Genomic DNA, 20,723 nt, shown 5'->3' with positions numbered 1-20,723 from the left:
TTAACTGTTTAAAAGTTTTTTTTAGTTATAACCATTTTCAATTAGAAAAATTTGTATAGAAACAAATACCATGTGCAACAAAATGGTGCAAAAAGGAAGTCCATGTGTATCAAAATTGTACAGAAATACATACCATGTGCAATGAACTGGTACAAAAATGTCATGGTTATGAAAATGTACAGAAACTAATATCACATGTGACAAAACAATACAGAAATTAAAACATTCAGTGCCAATATGTCCAGGTACCGTGAAATAAAAATAACATAAGTGACAAAATTGTATGTGGAATAACAATACAAGTTAAATTATACAACATGTGAAAAAATGGTAAAAGAACAAATAACATACCAGAAAAAATTGTCAAAAAAATCCCCACAGTGACAAAAAATATCCAGAAACATATCCAATACACTCTAATAGTTACAACTTACGGTGTATGAACATGCAATGTATGACAAAATTATTATGTAGGACAAATATAAACAAACAATTACAATGTGTTACATAATAAACAAGAAACAAATACCATTTTTGACAAAGTACAGAAGCAAATACAATCTGTGATAAAATTGTGAAAAAAACATACAATGCTTGATGCATTGTTCAGAAATAAAAGAACAAAGATAAAAATAGAAACGAAATAGGTATAGAGAGTTGCAAATTTGTTAAGTAAGTCAGTAAAAAAAAAAGAAAGAAAGATGACAAATATTGTAAAGAAACAAACACAATGTTTGAAGTAAAAATTGAAACAATTACCAGATTATGAAACTGTTAAGAAATAAACATGAAACAAGATTGTATACAAAAAATTGCATGTTGGACAAATATAATGAAAATACACAAGACAAAATTGTGACAAAAATTGGAAAGAAAAAAATACCATGCACTAAAATACCAACTGCGAAAGCATTGTGCAGAAACGATTACCGCATAACGAGAAAAAATATCTTTCATTTTCTTTAAAAAATCTTGCAATGAATAGTTTTACAACAAACCATTGCATCAGTTTCATTTTAATTATGAATTGCATCAGCTGACTTTTCTTACTGCATTTGGTATTCCTTGGACAATTTAATCATTCAAGTATTTCAAGATGTATTTCTGAATGTTAATCCCTCGCGATTTCTAAAAGTTGCTGACTCTAGACGACACAAGTAACATAATTGGACGTACGAATATCGGATAGCCACGAATATAAATGGAAAGAAAGCCCAATGACTATTAATAAGAAACGTAAGAAGCATTTCTCATGCTCACCGGAAAAAAACAGGAGTATACAAGATGACTGAAACATTTTCATTGTATAATGGTAAATCTGACGGATAAGGATATGGCAACACAAAACTTCAAACATTTAGCAGGTGAAAAATACAACTTGAAAAAGCATATATCACCTCTATTCCTAATTATTGATCGAGGTGGATCTCACACTTATGCGATCTTAAAGATAGCTTATATTGCAAGCATGACCAGACAAAAATATCTTTATTAAAATTTTAGGTACCGGTACTTACTAGAGATTTGGGAATGAATCAAGCTGGTTAATATTTTTTTAAATTTGTCTCCCTTTGTACACAATAAAACACAAGTTTATGTTCTAAATAACGACTCTATATTAACAAACAGATTTTAAAATAGAACTTTGCGATACATTTTGCAAGTTATGGCAGCAAAAGAAAAAGCGAGTTGGAAATCATCAATTAATGATACTGGAGAATATGTAAGAAAGCAGTCAAAATTTAGGAACTTTATTACAGGTAAAAACATTAAATATATTTTTTGAAATAGCTTATAAAAATCCTTTTCTATCAGCAAGGATACACCATAATTTAAACAGGTAATAAATGTTTGTCAAAACCAAGGTTAAATATATGTATACTTTTAATTAATATCTAATTATGAGGAATAACAGAACTGAGCAGATAGAAGAACCAGAATTCCAATGTTGAACACATATGATGGACACAATGTTGTGTCCCAACTATTATAGCTATGATCATACTATTGAAAGAACTGTTGGAAAACCGAGCGCATTGAAATTGGTATCATATGTTTTATCTGGGACTGTTATACTAACATAGTCCCAGGTTTTATGACTATAGCTGTGTCATTGCCAGTACACGAGGCCCAAACCACACTCGTGCGACAGTAGCTTCATTACTTGTATGGTTTAAGGATATATGGATATATCTTGATTGTAAATTTCAGGTTTCAACTCCTTCAGGTAAAAATTACCTCACTTGATTTTGCCTGTCATGTTAAAAGCTCTTTTTATCTCACCAAGCCGACGGTCGTGTAAGCTTTTACCATCACTTGCTGTATGTCGTCTGTCGTCCGTCCATTATCTTTCACATTGAGACAGCTGAACACAAAGAATCCAAATTTGGCAGAGATGTACCTTCCCGGGTGTTGTAACCGGCTTTGTACACCTATGTTTAAAACATGGCCACTATGGCTTTTCTACTTTCTGATAGGCTGAATTTAGAAAAACTTCTTCCCAGGAATGGCTGAACCAATTGAAACCAAGCTTAAGCATATATTATTATGAAAGTCCTTATAAGTGTTATTAGATCTTATTATTAAGGTGTTGATTGAAAATTCAAAATAACCGTCATAGTTTATTTTGAAACCCTATAGGAATTCATTTTGCTTTTCTCAAACTTTTGGTCTCGAAAGTACCAGATTAAGATTATTGAAACACGTGTTGTGCACATGGATATCATATAGTATGCATTTTTTTACCAGCACTTGACCGGCAATGCTGCTAATGACCTGGCCTGACTATCAGTCCCCGAAAGTACCATCCTTCCAATAGCCAGTGCCTAGGCATTGACGTGTATATTTCGTCTGTAAATTTCTAATTCATATAATTATACATATATACATTTTAAATGTATTTAAGTTTATGTTGCAACTCACTCCGGCAAAGTTATCATAATATTGGTTTATCCGTGTGTATTTAGGCCCGCTTGATATTAAAGCTATCAAGTTCCACGTTCAAGTTAATATATTGATGTCTTTCCAAACTTTTGGTCGCGAGAGTACCTAATGTCATTTTGTACGCACGGTAATTGCATCATGCGCTTTTTTTTTATTTAATAAGGGGAATGATATGTTTTTAATCTAAATTTGGAATTATGGTTGATAATTCTAACTAGAAAACATTGCACCAACTGACTTTGGATGATGGTTGAATGGTTAAACATGCATATAGAAATTTGCTTGAAACAAATTTTAATGAAAGGGTTTCATAGTTCTCTAACCAGATAATTGAAGTGGCAAACTATGGAAAATGAAAGGAAGTATTTATTGTTGTTTATTATTTAACCTTATCAAGTTAGAGACGAGTAAACAGAAGCCATGTGAGCAGTAGAAACTTTTTATGCCTCTAGGTTTGTCATCTTATGTTATACATTCGTAATTTTAGTTTTCTATCAATGTTCTTTGTGAAAGGTCTAACATCTTTCAACAGAAAGAGCTAATGGCATGATGAACAAACATATTCAGTTCAAATCTGATGGTCTGACGATTTTAAAGATCTCCTGGGCTCTCATAAATACTGCCGATTCCAATTAAAATGTTGTAATGAAATCCGTAAGGAGTGTTTTATAAGGAGTGTTGTGTCAGGAGTGTTCTGTAAGGAGTGTTGTGTCAGGAGTGTTCTGTAAGGAGTGTTGTGTGTCAGGAGTGTTCTGTAAGGAGTGTTGTGTGTCAGGAGTGTTCTGTAAGGAGTGTTCTGTAAGGAGTGTTGTGTCAGGAGTGTTCTGTGAGGAGTGTTGTGTCTGATAATTTTTTTTTATTCTTGAGCGGAAGTATTCAGCCAACATCAGTGACTCTCTAAGCTAGCTTATTATGGTAACGGGCACATTTTGGCCCTACTTTCTAATATTTGTGCCGTTTTTTATTTCTTTGTTAGCTCACCTGTCCCAAAGGGTCATGCGACCTTTTACAATGACTTGGCGTCCTTCGTCTGTCGTCCGTCCGTCGTCGTTGACTTAAAAAAACCTCTTCACCTCTAAACAACTAGGTCAAATAATACAAAACTCTACCGGAATGTTCCATAGGGTATGTAGTTTTGATATTAAATTCAGGGATTTGATACATTAATAAACACGCGGTTACTAAAAATAGAACATAGGGGTAAAATGCATTTTGGCTTATATATAAATTCAAAGCATCTGAAGGGTATGTAGTTTTGATATTCTATTCAGCATCTGAAGGGTATGTAGTTTTGATATTATATTCAGGGATTTGATACATTAATAAACACGCGGTTACCAAAAATAGAACATAGGGGTAAAATGCATTTTGGCTTATATATCAAATCCAAAGCATCTGAAGCAAAACTGGGAAAAAAATATTAGCAGGTCAAGGTCTGTCTCCTTTAAAATTTTCAGAAAAATCGGACAGCCGATTTTGGAGTTATTCCCCCTAAAATGTAATATTTTTAAAGATAAATTCAGTTTTTGGCTTATATCTATAAAAACAAAAACAGTTAGAGCAAACCAGACGTAGGTAAAATGATCAGCAGGTCAAGATCCTGTGTAATTTTCAGAAAAATAGGACAATCCCTTTTGGAGTTATTGCCCCTATAATGTTTTTTGTATTTTTTCCTCAAATATCGAAGTTTTAGGTTGTTATCTTGTTAAACTATAAAAGAAAAAGAGAAATTTTAACAGCTAAAATGTCATGATGAATAAGATCTACTAGTAAGTCAACATGGACGAAATCGTCAATTAATCTCTTATAGGAGTAATTGCCCTTGTAAGACGATTATTACCACTTTTTTTGTTTTCTTTTTTGTTGATAATATAATAGACAGAAATTGTATAAGCAAAAATGTTAAAAAAACGAGATCTAAAAGTATATAAACAGGGCCGAAATCTTCAATTGCCCCTTAAAGAGGAGTTATTACCTTTGAATGATGATGTTTGCCCATTTTTCCAGAAACCAGAATAGATAGAGAATCTGTAAATTGCAAAAATATTCAGCTAGATAGATCTACAAATAAGTCAACTACATGGACGAAGTCGTAAATTGATCCCTCATAGGAGTTATTGCCCTAACGAGCATGTGTTTATCCATTGTATGCAATGTTTGTAGAAGAAATGATAGAGAGAGAGAACTTATAGATATCAAAGATGTTAAGCAAAATAAAATCTGCGAATAAGGTAAATGGCCGATATTGTCAACTACAGAATTGGTTGCCCCTGAATAACCATTTTACCCATTTTATTTTAAAGAAACTATGAAAGATATAGAGCAGCAATATATAGCAAAAATGTTAAGCAAAAAGATCTACAAATAAGTCAACATGTTCGAAATAAAAAATTAACCCATTAGAGTAGTTATTGCCCTTGAAAGATGATTTTTAACCCATTTTGACGTGGTTTTTTTGCAGAATCTATCATAGATAGCGGGGAAACAGTAAGCAGTGAAAAATGTTCAGCACCAGTAAAAAATTGTTCAGCACCATAGGATCTACAAAAATTCAACATGGCAAAAATTGTCAACCGACTTCTTACAAGAGTTATTTCCCCTAAATGATGATTTTTACCCATTTTTGGCATATTCGTAAAAAAACTTTAGTAGATAGAGAGAAACTGTAAAAAGCACAATAAATCTACAAATGAGTCAGCATGGCTAAATTGTCAAATCCTTGACAGGATTTATTGCTCTTAAATAAATTTTATTTAAATTTTTACAATTTTGACAAATTATCTCGAAAACTTAAATAGATAGGTATAAACTGTAAACAGTAAAATGATCATCAACACAAGATCTACAAAAATATTACTCAATAAGATTTACAACTGATTGCAGTACTGGTAAAAATATCAAAATGGCATATTTTTACCGGGTGAGCGATTCAGACTTTTGTGATCTTCTTGTTCAATATAGTGGTTATTCTGTTGGTATGTAGGTTTTTAGAAAAGATAAGATGGCTACCGACGTTTATGGTCGTGTTGTATCGTCTAGTGATTTCAACAGTGAATTATCTGATTTAAATCAAACTACAAACATTGAAAATGAGCCCTGTGGTTTACAAGAAGTACACGATGATACTTTCAGGGAGTATTTACCCCAAAACAGTCAAATTGTCCAAATTTTGACCGAGATAAACACCCCAAGTCGTTCATATGTAAACAACAATGACGCCATTGACGAATACCCAGAAACTCAGAACTCTCAAATAGCCGATTTTGTACCGAATCAAGAATTTATATCCTTGTTAGACCAAGAACTCTCTGATCTTCCAAGAGATTCATATGTATTACACCCCAGTTCTATTGTTGTACTTCATAGTTTCTATTTCTGAAACAAGTGTAAATTGAATAGATCTATTGTTACGAATAACAATGGATTTTGACCACAGGGTGTGACGAGCGGGGTTTCTGGAAACCCCTGCTTCTACATCCCGCAAACAAAGTCCATTGTTATTCGTAACAATAGATATTGATTATGAACATAAGAAATTACTAATAGTGTTCACTACAAATTGTTTCATGATATTAAAAAAAACACATTTTAGGAAATTCCAATAAGCATCTATATGGAATACAAAAATAATCATTTAAATACTTTTTTGCTTGAAGGTAATTTTTTTTTATCCCAGTCATATGTCTCTATTCTAAAGCATTGATCTTTAAAAAAAATTTGGATTCTAACTCCCGGACCCCCCTCCCCTGGTTACCCAGTGGCCGATCCGGGGTTGGGGGTTCCGCGGGTTGGACCCGACTTTTATTTAAAAGATCAATGCATTTGAATGGTTGGACCCCCCCCCCCCTTTTTCTCTTGAGTTGGGAACCCCCGGCTGGATCAGCCCCTGATTGACCCTAAAAAAAGGGAGTTTCTCAATTTTAAATATTGTATGTAGAGAGTGTCTTGTAGTCGGGTTTCTAATGCAGACACACCTATTCCTTAGTATGTTCGAATATGAATGTTTGTTTATTCTCGAGATGAGGGAGGGGGCTTTTGTTTTTAATAAAATCGTAAGATATAAAATACAGTTATGATTACCTTTATTAGACTGATACAGGTAGGTGCTTTGTGTTATAATATTTCCTTTATCTTGAGTCTCTTCTACCAAATCCAAGCCTTGCCACAAAATGTCGTCCGTCTTATACCCGTCCATATTGACAACTGTATACCAGGAGCATGATGTATTTTTTTTGTTTGTAATAAGAATACACGAAACAGTCAACCTTGACCTGCTGATCCATATTAGCACATGTATTTAACGGGAATATGCAAAACAACTTGACATTTGTAAAATATACTCACTTGTCAAAGTTTGAACGAAGATAACCAAAGAAAGGTTACTAGTGGGGTTTCATGTAACAAAAAAATATTCTTATAAATCATGGTTGATATTATCAATATATACGCTATCGTTTTTTTTTTTTTCATTTAATAATCAATGTTAACAAATATAGGGTTTAGAATGGGGTGTAAGTTAGTTATACAACTCGGGATACGGTATGTCTGGATAAGAAACCCCTCCGGCCTCCGGCCGACGGGGTTCCTTATCCAGACACACCTATCCCTCGGTGTATAACTATTACTTAAAACTCATTGATTTGACCCATGATTCTGAGAATACGATAACTTGGTATCGTACTATCTTAGCGAGCAGAGCGAAATCTATCCAGGGGTGTCCGACGGGAAAACTTTTTACCAGAAAAAGCACTAACAAAAGTTCCTCTACACAAAAATATGCAAAAGACTGCTACATAATATATATGTTCATTAACGGTGATGATTCGAGCATTGATGATGTTTTCAGAAAAGATGACCATAAATCAATTAGTGACCAAAGTAAAACTGTGACCCAAGAATGTAATATCATCGAAATGAGGGTAACTGTACAAACTCTCCTTGAAAGAGTAGTACTATTAGAGAAAAACGAAATCGAAAATAAAAGAATTATCAAAAACATAAAAACTGAAAACGACAAATTAAAAACAGAACTTTCGAGCACGAATGAGCGATTAAACCAACACCTAATCAATTGCGAACGAAAATTTACACAGTATGACACAAACCACAAGCTAATAAACCAACAATCCAAAGCTATTGGGGAATTTGACTTTAATTCGTATACAGCTAATGTAAAACGATTTGACTCCGAACTTGAGCGATATAGTAAATTATGCGTTAGTCTACAAAAAAATATTAGCGATTTAAAATGGAATTCAAAACAATCTTATGCCTCTAAAGCAACCCCACCGGGAACCCCAGATAGTCCGCATACTACCGGTATACATATGAACTCTAGTACGAGAAGTGGTCAGTTATCACCTATAGAAATACCAGACAGGCGATCACCCGTAACTTGTAAACAAAACATGGAAAAAAAATCTCCTAACGGTAATAACAATAATGATAATGTTACAGGTTTGCCGTACATGACGCATGAAACGCAAAGCAAAGAAAACAGAGACATTTCGAAACCAAATACGGAAAACAATGACATTACTTATAAAATTCCTGTTCGACTTAAAGGATTCACTAGCAATGTTGAAACGACAAATGAAAACTTTTTTACGGGTGTTACAAAGAACAGAACGGCTAGGTATTACCTGTCAGGAATTGATTCAAAATCTACGCGAGCTGGAATTTTAAGTTACTTAGAAAATAAAAATGTACATGTGACATACTTACGTTTGTTTAGCACAAGGAACAATGATCGTCGGATATCTGCAAAGCTTAACATCGCAGAAAATTGTGCAGAAATTGTCGAAACAGAAAACTTTTGGCCGAAAGGGGCGTGTATTGTAGAAAATGGTTAAGCAACCGTGAATGGAATCAACGCTTTACGGATGATGCTCAACATGAACCAGACTCATAATAAACAATCAAAATGCAGTGTAAAATATTATTTTCCCTTGTTACCTTGGTTACCTTGTTTCTTATAATGTCTAGTCTAAAACTTTTAGCATGGAATGTAAGAGGTATTATGTCTTCTACTGTATGTTTGAGTAATTTATTAAGAAGTACTGACTGTGATGTTTGTATTATCTCTGAACATAAACTTAAAACCAGATCCTTAAATTATTTGTCAAGTATTGAACAAGGATATAAATGTGTATGTAAAGCTGATTCCTTGCCTAATTTTTATAACGCATATCATGGTAAAGGTGGTATTGCCATCCTGTATAAGAGCACACTACAATTTTCTATTAATGAAATTCATGATACGAACTCAGAAAGAATTGTTGGTCTTGAGATCAAAACCCCATCTAAGGGGTCATTATTTATTTTTGGTGCATATTTACCGTCTGATGAATCTGTAGATAACTATAGAACTGAACTTAATATATTAGATACATTATATACTCATTATAGTAATTATGGCAATGTTATAATCGCAGGGGATTTAAATGCCAGTTGTCTTGAGAAAGATAAATTATGTTCAAACAGGTACAAATCTGCGGAGCTATTGAAATTTGTTAAAAGATATCAATTGCTGTTTTCAGGTGGAAAAATTAAACATAAAGGGCCAGATTATACATTTATTAATAAGACATCAATGATTGATTATATTCTTATGAATGATAGTATATATAGGCAGCTTAAGTCTTATGAAATACTTAGCGAGGGTTCGGTTAGTAGTACATCCGATCATTTACCAGTTTTAGCCGAAATAGTGTTGCAACATAATCCTCATCAAATATTGAATTCATTTAGTAAGCTACCAGCATGGCACAAAATAACGGACGATCAAATCGAACTGTATAAACAATTTTTACACGAACCTTTACAAATTTTGATAAAGAAAATGGACTCGGATAATGCAGATATTGATACTATATACAACGATATGGTGACTATTTTACATTTTGCAGCAGATAAAACAGTCCCGAAGTGTGGATTTAATCCTTTTACTAAACCGTATTGGACATCTGGTGTTAAGATTGCCCACGAGAAGGAACGATCATTACGAAAAGCCTGGGTTATTGATGGTCGCCCTAGAGGTATGCATCACGATTCATATAGGTTATACAAGAGAGCAAAACATGAATTCCGAAATATACAACAGGCTGCGTATGAACAATATATACAACAAACTAACGATGACATTAATAAGGCAGCTGAATGCGATATCCGTCTTTTTTGGAAACTCATTAAACGTAATAAAACTGTCTCGTCCAAAATTTATCCTGAAATAATCCAAGATGACAATATATGCAACACTCCCGAAAGCATCGCTAATGCGTTTATGGACTATTTTTCGAAACTCTACCAGCCTGACAGTGATGAAGTGTATGATAATGACACGAAACAACAGATTGAACTTGATTACAATAAAATATTAAAATCTTGTTATGAACAAAACGTGTATTTACCAGGTGGTATTATCCAAGAAAGGGAAGTCGATGGTATAATTAAACTCTTAAAGCGTAGAAAAGCTAGTGGCCATGACAAAATTCAACACGAACATCTGTTGTATGGTGGAAATACTTTAGTTCGATGCTTAACATCGTTATTCAATCTAGTTGTGAGTAAAGGTCGTATCCCTAATGGCTGGAAACTAGGTCTTCTTGTTCCATTATTTAAAGGCAACAATAAACCTAAGACTTCACCGGACAGTTACCGACCAATCACCTTACTTTCATGTGTACTCAAAGTGTTTGAGCATGTTATTAAGTCAAGATTGTTGTTATATGTCTTTGATGAAAGTGTCTTTCCGAACCCTCAGCAGCAAGGTTTTCAGAAATATCTCGGATGTCTTACTGCATCCTAACTATATTTCATAATATTGAATTATTTAGTAAAATTTTTGTAGCATTCCTGGATAGCAGGAAAGCATTTGATACGGTATGGAGGCTAGGTTTAATGTACAAACTGTTTAAACTTGGTGTAAATGGCAAGCTATGGTTAATAATTAATGACTGCCATTATAATACGAAAAGTGCAGTTGTTGTCAATCAATGTCAATCAGATTTTTTCTCTGTATTAGAAGGTGTACGACAAGGAGGTGTGCTCTTAGGTTTATTGTATTTAGTATTTATAAATGATTTAATTTGTGATCTGGAAAAATTTAATCCAAATACAGGTATTTTCAATATCAATTGTTGTGCACCAGCTCTTGCAGATGACATATCATGTATTGCCACATCTCCAGTAGCCTTACAACGTATGCTTAATGTGTGTAACCAATATTCAAAGAAATGGCGTTTTCGTTTTAATGCAAATAAGTCGTGTATTATTAAATTTTCTGTAAATACAAGAGAGATCAATGTCAATTTTCCATGGTTAATTGGTAATGAACGTATCCCGATAGCAAATAACTATCTGCACTTAGGTATAGAACTAAACTCTCGATTTAAATCAAATCAAAGAACTGAAAGTTCATGCAGAAAAGGCAGAAACGCATACTTTGCGTTGAATGGTATAAAGACAAACGCAACGAATCTGTGTGTATTACTCAATCTATATAAAACTGTGATACTACCCAGTGTTTTATACGGGTGTGAGATGTGGAATAACATGAAATCTTATGACAAAGCTACTTTAAACCGGTTTCAACATTTTATAGTGAAACATATTCTCAACTTGAAAACGTCGACTCGATCTGATATGTGCGAAAGTATTCTTGGTATTCATCCAATAACAGGATATATTGACAAAAGAAAACTCATATTCCTACAAAAACTGTGTATCTTAGACATTTCCTCTCTTTCTAAGAGAATTTTTCTCACCATATTGTTTACTTTCTTTGTAGACTCTCAAAGGAAACACTACGGATTTATTCCTGATATCGTTGACATTTTAAAACAGTATGGACTTATTAGTTACCTTCTTGACTATATTGAAGAGGGAACATTCCCATCAAAACAAATTTGGAAGTCTATCGTTTATAGCGCAGTTGATAGTATACAGTTAAACAATTGGTTAAACCGTGTTAATTCTGATGACAATTTCACACGTTTCAGGAATATTCACACGTCAGTGACTATTACGGAATTTTGGAAATACTCAAATTCTTTTAAGGAGATTAAAAATTCCTTCTTAATCACTAAATTACTAACTGAAATACCAAATACAACAAGTAATACATGTGATATATGCACAATGAATTTTAAAGATGTTTATGTACACGCGTGTTGCAATTGCCCAAGTACTAATGCACAGCGCGAAGTCTGGTGGGACATTTTAGTTGAAAATGTTCCAGTGCAGCTTTACTGTGAATTAAACATGTATGACGACGAAATCCTGTTTCAAATGTTACTCGGTCGAAAACCACTGACAATTTTTTCAAACATAGATGAATCGGTTCAGTTTCTCAAGCTGTGTCATGCACATGTTATCCAGTGTGTAGCAGAATATAGTCGATCTCTTAGACAGTGTTATTAGATGTGCCAATACATGATGTGTCACTGCATCAGTATTTTAAATATTGCTTGTATAACCAGTCATTTATCTTTTGTGTATTTACTTTATATTTTGCTCTTATACTAATATTTTGTGTGTAATTATGACGTTTACTTATATTCATTAATTATATGTTCATTGAATCTCATTTATGAGGAATTAAAGATATGAATGAATGAATGAATAAATTAACCCACGAATCTGTATGACTATATATATAGATAATAATTATTTTTTGGTAATTTTGCAAGGCGAGAGAATAACTGACAAGCTGATCTGTGTTGTTAAACAGTTAAAAAAAGAACCTTGGGAGAATGAAAAACCTGAAAGTTAAAAAATCTAAACTTGCTTACATATTTAAAAATGTTTGCCATGATAAAGTTATCATTTTGTTGAAAATAAAATATGGAAAAAAAGTTTCGTCAAAAATTCATTTTCCAAATATAGTTGCCTTTTTAATAAACATTTTGTATTGTTGAAGACAGTATGTTGTGCTCTATATAAATATTGTATTTGTCGTTTGGTCGCTGTCTCAGGGACGTATAGCTTCAGCTCTTTTCGTTCATATGAGAAATTCAAGAAAACAAGACCCCTAGTGTCGACTTAAACTATACTCTCAGATATTTATGATGACTGGTTCATATATGTCTTTAAAAAACCTGATAGCTTGCTGTTCGGTGTGAGCCAAGGCTCCGTGTTGAAGACCGTACTTTGACTTATAATGGTTTACTTTTATAAATTTTGACTTGGATGGAGAGTTGACTCAATGGCACTAATACCACATCTTCTTATATCTACTTATGCAAGTGTTATCAATAATTTGTGAATGAACCGGTGGAATAGTGGTTCTGGCAAAAGCATTAGACAAGTATATGGTCTCTTATCTTTCCGCACAGGTCGCCGTAACTTGACAACTAAGACTATACCCAGCCTACCAAAGCATTCGTCATAACCTGGAAGATGCGGAGATGATCTCAGATTTTCGTTAGCGTTGAAATAACTGTGGTATGATATGCACAAAAAAGATGGTAATGATAAGGAGAAAGTTCACCACGATAAACGTAGTCCTGTATTCAAGGGGCGCAAAATGGTTCTGTTTTTGTTTTACAATAAGGCATTTAAAAGACTGTTATAATTGCTCCTACGTGTGTCTGTACTTATCTTACTGTCCTAGAGTTGTCTTTTACTCGCTTGTTCACAGTATTCAATATATATATATATATATATACTGGCAATCCTTGTCATTTTCAGCTGATGGATCTTCTGGATTTCCAGCCGAGGCTAATCGATACCACCTCTACGTATCATTGGCATGTCCATGGGCACATCGTACGTTCATTTTTCGGAAACTAAAAGGATTAGATAATATTATATCATGTACAGTCGTTGATTGGCTACTTACAGAAAAAGGATGGAGTTTTACTGATAAGGTACGATTGATTGTCGTAAAAATACCAAACTGTGAACTTGCTGAATATGTACATATATGTATGGTGTCTGCAATATAAAGCTAATGACATTTATCTCATTGAACTCATGTTATCAACAAATTGTGTGTGATCTCCATCAATTATATTTTTGAAGAAAAGAAAACAAAATAATAGATTCTCTAATCCGCAATATAGTATATCCCAAGAACTGATCGCAAGTTGTCCTTAGTGGACATTTGTTTGTGCCCCTTGGTTTAAAAAAAAAGTTTTGTTAAGAACATTTTATTTTCCAATGTAATGCATTTAGTGTTTATATTCAATCATATAATCGGTATTTTCTTTTTCAGAGACCTAAATGCACCCCAGACACCATAAATGGCAAGACTTATCTCCGAGAAGTGTATGAAATTGTCGATCCTGGTAAGTTGTGTACTCTCGTCTCATTGTCCGATTGGCACAGTAAAATAGCCATTATGAACTCATGGTTCTTTAATTTGTTTTTACCTTCTCCGGGTGACTGTGAGTCTTATGAGAAATTTACCATCATGGCCGCTTTTACAGTTTGCTGGCTTCAATTTGAGATCAAATGCAAGTACGTATGATGTATGATTTGTTGGTAATGGCTTGTGTAGTTTCATGTCTCGGACACTTTCGAAAATCAGTGGCGATCAACTATTTTTAAAAGAGTTATGCCCTTTGGAAATATTGGTTATATGGAAAGTTGCATTGTAAGTTCTCCCAAGACATAATTTCTCCTAAGATATTGATAAAAAGTTTTGAAGAACAAAAAAGAAGTTTTTTTAGTTATTGCCCTTGGACGGAAAAATATATGCATCGCTGGGGACATTGGAACTCTGTTCTTTTATTGTATTGCGAATGTTAGCGATAGGCGTTGTCGGTTTATTTTCGAATTATAAATTTGAATGTCCCTTTAGTATCTTTCATCTCTCTTTTAACGATAGGTTTTTACATTTTGATTTTTTAAAATTTCTTACTAAATTAACACAATTTTGATAATACGACTTTGAAAATTAGCATATTTTGGTAAAAGATAACATGTTTGTGATGATTACAGATTATGATGCAGTTGTGTCCGTACCAGTATTATGGGATAAAGTTCAAGGAATAATTGTAAATAATGAATCGAGTGAAATAATTAGAATGCTTAATTCAGAATTCAATGAATTTTGCCCAACAGAAGAACAGAAATCGTTAGATTTATATCCTGAAGAACTTCGCTCCCAAATTGATGAACTCAACAAATTGATTTATCCGTAAGATTTCCACAAAACATAACATGCATTTTTTTTTATATAGTATAACAAGAATTTTCGGTTCGGAATTGATATTAAATTTGAAAAACAAAAATATATAAACTTGTATATATAGTACTACAGATTTGGTTTATCATATAAAACATTATATGACAAATATTAGACATAGGTATAAACAGATATTACATTTGGGATGCAAAACAGAGGTGAAAGACAACAAAGTCGAAAACAAACTGACAATGTCAGGGCAAATAAACGGAAAACGACCAAATGACAAACAACAGTATACAAAACACAACATAGAACACCAACTGAGCAACACGAACTCAACCATAAACCGGGGGGTGATTGTTGAATTAGAAAATATGTCGATTTGCATCAATCAAAATTTGTTTAGCACCTTTCACTTTGACATCAGCTGTCAGTTGTGGACTACAGCACCTTAAAACTGCTAAGACATTTTTGGAGTACAGTGCTGGGGTTGATAATAATGTGACTAATAGAAGCACGTCTTCATTATACACTTACAAGGTCTTACAATGTACTTTTGTAATCAACATCAATTGTCATTCAGTTCATACCGGGAACTGATTTAATTGAAGAAAACGGTAATAGGTTTTAACGTCAGTTTATACGTTTCTTACTTCCAGGGAAATTAATAATGGTGTTTACAAATAAGGTTTTGCAACCAAGCAGGATGCATACAATACAGCTGTAACGACTCTGTTCAAATCTCTTGATCGAGTAAGTAAATGTTGTATCTGTAGAATAACAGATCAGTATATATGTCATAACTATAAATTCTCGTTTGAACTGTTTCACATTTTTATGTAGGTTTTTTTTTATAACTGACGGTACAGTAAGGGTTTCCTCATTGTTGAAGGCCTTATGGTGACCCATGATTGCTTTTATCTATCGTCATTTGAACTCTCTCATTGGCAATCATATCTCCTTATTTTTATAAGTTAAATGATATCATATCATATTCACATATAATATTAAAGTACATCCTTTCAGGAAGAATATATTACGTAATTGTAAACTATTTATTATATTTAATTATTCCTAGTAGGGCACTGCTTATTAATGTGACTAAAAGACGACTTGAGCTATGCTTGATCGAAACTAAACCGAACGACATCAATAAGAAATCCAGCCGGGATGAATTAACGGAGATGTGAGGTATATGTCAAAAAGACAACAACCGAACGACATATATAAGAAATATAGGGGAGATGAATACAAGGAGATGTGGGGGTTTACGTCGGCGAGACAGCAATCGAACGACACAAAAACAAAAGAAATATCAAGGGGTCAATATAAATGCATTATTCAACAATGTTGGCAAATGTGTATGCAAGCGTTAATTTCAATATGGAGAAAATTTCGAATTGCAAGCAGTCAAATAATTAGTTGGAAAACTTAAATTTTGAAATGCTGTTTTTTGGAAAACTTGCTTTATTTTGTTCAAATTTTAATAGACTAACAATATTTAATAAACCAGTGTATTAACAGGTTGAAGAAATACTTTCTAATAGGAGATTTTTAACTGGAGTTCTTCTTACTGAAGCAGACATTCGCCTTTTCACAACTCTTGTCAGATTTGACATGGTTTATGTAGGACATTTCAAGGTATTTTGCATTTTTATATTATATCAAATATTTTCATCCCTCGAAAACAGGAAACGGGTATAAAAACAACCTCAGACAGGACTGGAAAAATAGTGCATGATTTTACATGTGTATGATTAATTTTAATCACAATAGATATTTTTCTCTGTTATATTCGAGATGTATAGAAATATCAGGACACCATCCGAAATCTTTTCCTTGTCTATTTTTATATATAAGGAGTTGTGGTGTATATATCTAAAACAGCAATCCAAATACTTAACTTCCAAAACACCTGTAGAGGTCAACCTACTTTCCACAACAATAGACACATTTCAATATTAATAATATATGAAGTTGTAAAGCCGATCAAGTCTATAGACAAGTAATGAATATATTTAACAGACTATCAAAAACATCTACCATACCATTGAATTACCTCATGGACAAAGGCATTTGGAAAAAAGCTTATACAACCACTGACAAGGTTCCTGGCTTTAGAAAAGTTTAACAAACAAATACCATGTCAACTTATTATTTCGAGCATCCCCCCTTTTTTAAATCTAGATCAGTCAAATAGACACGGGTACTCAGAAAAACAAACAATACAAAACGTCCACTTAAATCAATAATACTGGTATTATATACAATGAAAGTACAGTTAAACGTAAAACAATTTTAAAGAACACCTTTTTAAAAAGGGTCACAATTACTGAAATCTACCTCAAAGTGTTGCACCTACTACACTTTTTATACAGACTACTGTAGATATCATACAGCAACCTCGTGAACAGTAGAAGATTTCAGTTTAGATATTTTGATATGTATAATTCCCTGAAATACTCGATTACGAATGTACAGTGGAACTAAAGGGTAAAAAAATATATAATTGGAAACCATTTCCATGAAAACAGGTTAAAATTCAGATGTGTTGACTTTTCAAGCCATTTTTACTAGTTTTAAATTGTTTCGAACATTATGACGAGGGATTTTATATAGCTCTGCTTAAGAGATTAAAATCGATAAATGGATTTACCAACGTAATGCATATGCTGATTAAATTGGTTATGGTTCGTCAAGAAGATATTAAGTAGGCGTGAATATGATGGCATATGGATACACAGGGCATTGTAGACAAATAGAAAAGCATTTAAAAATAATGGTTTTCGTACGAAATTTGATTTTTTTTTTAAATTCAATTTCATTATTCAGTGTAACAAGAAGAGAATTGTAGACTATCCTAACATGTGGGGGTACGTAAAGGATATTTATCAGACCGCTGGTACATCAGAAACAGTTGATCATCAACATATAATGTGTCATTATCAGGTATTATAAATTACATTTATTTTTTTATTAATTTATTGCATGTGCTCTGAAGGTTCTTTGTTTCGTTCTTTTTGTTGGAGAATATTTAAGGTTTTTTTTTATCCGTAGAGAATTTTAATATTAACAAGAATGTGTCCATAGTACACGGATGCCCCACTTGCACTATCATTTTCTATGTTCAGTGGACCGTGAAATTGGGGTCAAAACTCTAATTTGGCATTAAAATTAGAAAGATCATATTATAGGGAACATGTGTAACAAGTTTCAAGTTGATTGGACTTCAACTTCAGCAAAAACTACCTTGACCAAAAACTTTAACCTGAAGCGGGACAGACGGACGAACAGACGGACGAACAGACGGACGCACTGACCGAAAAAACATAATGCCCCTGATAGTAGGGCATAAAAACTAAAGGTTTTTATCGATATTGTGTTTGCACCTGTTTTCTTATCCCATGTTTCACTAACAATTTATCGACATAATATTGATGAGAAATTACAACATAACTTTGTTACATACGAAATTGTTTTCAGTATAATTTGTTGCTGAAAATCATAGTTTAATAGATAAACGAAAAATGAAACAGACAGTAAAAAAGACATGTCATGTCTCACCACTGCTGTAGATAGTGAATCAATAACACATTAAAGTACTATAATAAACTTCAATACTATTCCAAAAACTTCATTGCCTATTCAAAAACTTCAATGTCCTTTTAAAAACTTCATTGCCTATTCAAAAACTTCAATGTCTATTCCATTACTTTACTGCCTATTCCAAAACTTCAATGCCTATTCCAAAACTTCAGTGCCTATTCCAAAACTTCAATGTCCATTCCAAACTTCAGTGCATATTTAAAAACTTCAGCACATATTCCAAAAACCCAATATACTTCTATTGGAGGAAATCTCCACGATCTATCCTAATTGGAATAATTTGTGATAAATGTCATAGTCATAACTTAGTAAAGACATGTACAATTTCGAATGAAAGTCATTAATTTATTCCTAATTTTGTAATTGATAAGAGGAATGCTTGAAATAAGAAGAAGACGCCAAACAAAACTATTCAGCATGAGTAAATGAAGTATAAGTAAGCTAGCATTCATCTTGATTTTATTTTCAGCAAAGCCATACATCTATTAACCCATACGGAATAGTATCAATAGGGCCTGATATTGACTTCAACGAACCACACGGAAGACAGTAATAAGAACGGAGAACAAGGGCATCTGAACAAATGACTGTAATTTATTGCATAATGTAGACCATATATCTATAATAAAGAAAAATATTTTGTTATTAGCTATATTATATGACAATATAGTATTTGTTTGTTTAGAAACAGAGAGAGACATTTTACATCGCATCTGAACATATGCTGAATACACAAATTAACCTTCTGACCCAGATCGATACATTTCAAACACGTAGGTCCGTGTCACCTATTATCATTCTTTAACAATAACGACACATTTTCCAACACGTAGGTCCGTCGTCACCCATCATCATTCTTAACAATTATGACACATTTCCAACACGTAGGTCCGTCGTCACCCATCATCATTCTTTAATAATTGCGACACATTTCCAACACGTAGGTCCGTTGTCACCCATCATCATTCTTTAACAATTAAGACACATTTCCAACACGTAGGTCCGTCGTCACCCATCATCATTCTTTAACAATTACGACACATTTCCAACACGTTGGTCCGTCGTCGCCCATCATCATTCTTTAACAATTACGACACATTTCCAACACGTAGGTCGGTCGTCACCTATTATCATTCTTTAACAATTACGACACATTTCCAACACGTTAACCAGTCCGTCGTCACCTATCATCATTCTTTAGCAATTCAGCCTAAATCATGAGGGTATTCATGATTTGAATAGAAAGGGTTTCTCTTGTTGCGAGTTCATAAAGCAACTTGTTTAAATTAATCCCCAAAGATTAGATACCGATTCAAACATTTTTTGTTGTAAACGTCTTGAATAGACACATAATCTATTGACAACATAACTATGTTGCTACCCTTAAACTTTCTCAGGATGTTTAGTAGAAGCAGAACAGATTTTTCACCAAAGAATCATCACGAAAGTAAGTTACTGATTTCCGTGCGCATTTGTGTATCTTGAATAACATAAACATTTTAACACCAAACTCCGAAACAGCGGTGACGTTGCTTTGCTAATCTTTCAGCGTAGCGTAGAAGAGACAACATTACCACCGTTTCAAAATTCGATTTGAACACCGTATCATACAAAGACACTGTCAATTATGAGAATTTCACGATGGATTCGGTGGTCGAATCGTCTAAGTTGTCGAAAGAAAAATAAATGAACTAGAAATTCATCTACAGTGTTCACTAGCCTGTCAAATCTGAGTTTGTGAGTTCGAAACTCTGCTCATATGGAGGTGTGCTCGAATCCAATGTTTGTTGACAAGGATTGTCAGTTTTCATGCCGAATGTCTTTGGTTCTCTCCGGGTACCCAGCTTCCTACATTAATAAAAAAGCTAGCCGCCAATAGCCAAGGTCGATGAAAGCGGCAATAAACACGTAACAAAAAACAATCAAATAAACAAACAAAAACGAAATAGACACTACTACAGTAAAAAAATAATAAGTAAAATGTCCAAAATTACTTAATTCAAATAGCGTAGGGACAGCTGATACAATATTTTCTGATCTG

The 20,723-nt window shown here is 33.3% G+C and overlaps 1 protein-coding gene across 1 annotated transcript; it reads left to right on the top strand.

Moving 5' to 3' along the window:
- Window positions 1–1,599: 1,599 nt before the first annotated feature.
- LOC127724723 (glutathionyl-hydroquinone reductase YqjG-like) lies at window positions 1,600–19,327 on the top strand. The gene is given in 8 exon segments (XM_052231815.1): window positions 1,600–1,760; window positions 13,633–13,811; window positions 14,159–14,231; window positions 14,887–15,085; window positions 15,736–15,829; window positions 16,601–16,717; window positions 17,909–18,025; window positions 19,152–19,327. Coding segments are annotated over 8 exon segments (957 nt in total). The 5' UTR covers window positions 1,600–1,666; the 3' UTR covers window positions 19,236–19,327.
- The last annotated feature ends 1,396 nt before the right edge of the window (window positions 19,328–20,723 follow it).

Source organism: Mytilus californianus, unplaced genomic scaffold (genome assembly GCF_021869535.1).
Source record: "Mytilus californianus isolate M0D057914Y unplaced genomic scaffold, xbMytCali1.0.p SCAF_14, whole genome shotgun sequence".
NCBI lineage: Eukaryota > Metazoa > Mollusca > Bivalvia > Mytilida > Mytilidae > Mytilus > Mytilus californianus.
This window is presented reverse-complemented; position numbering and strand designations above follow the sequence as displayed.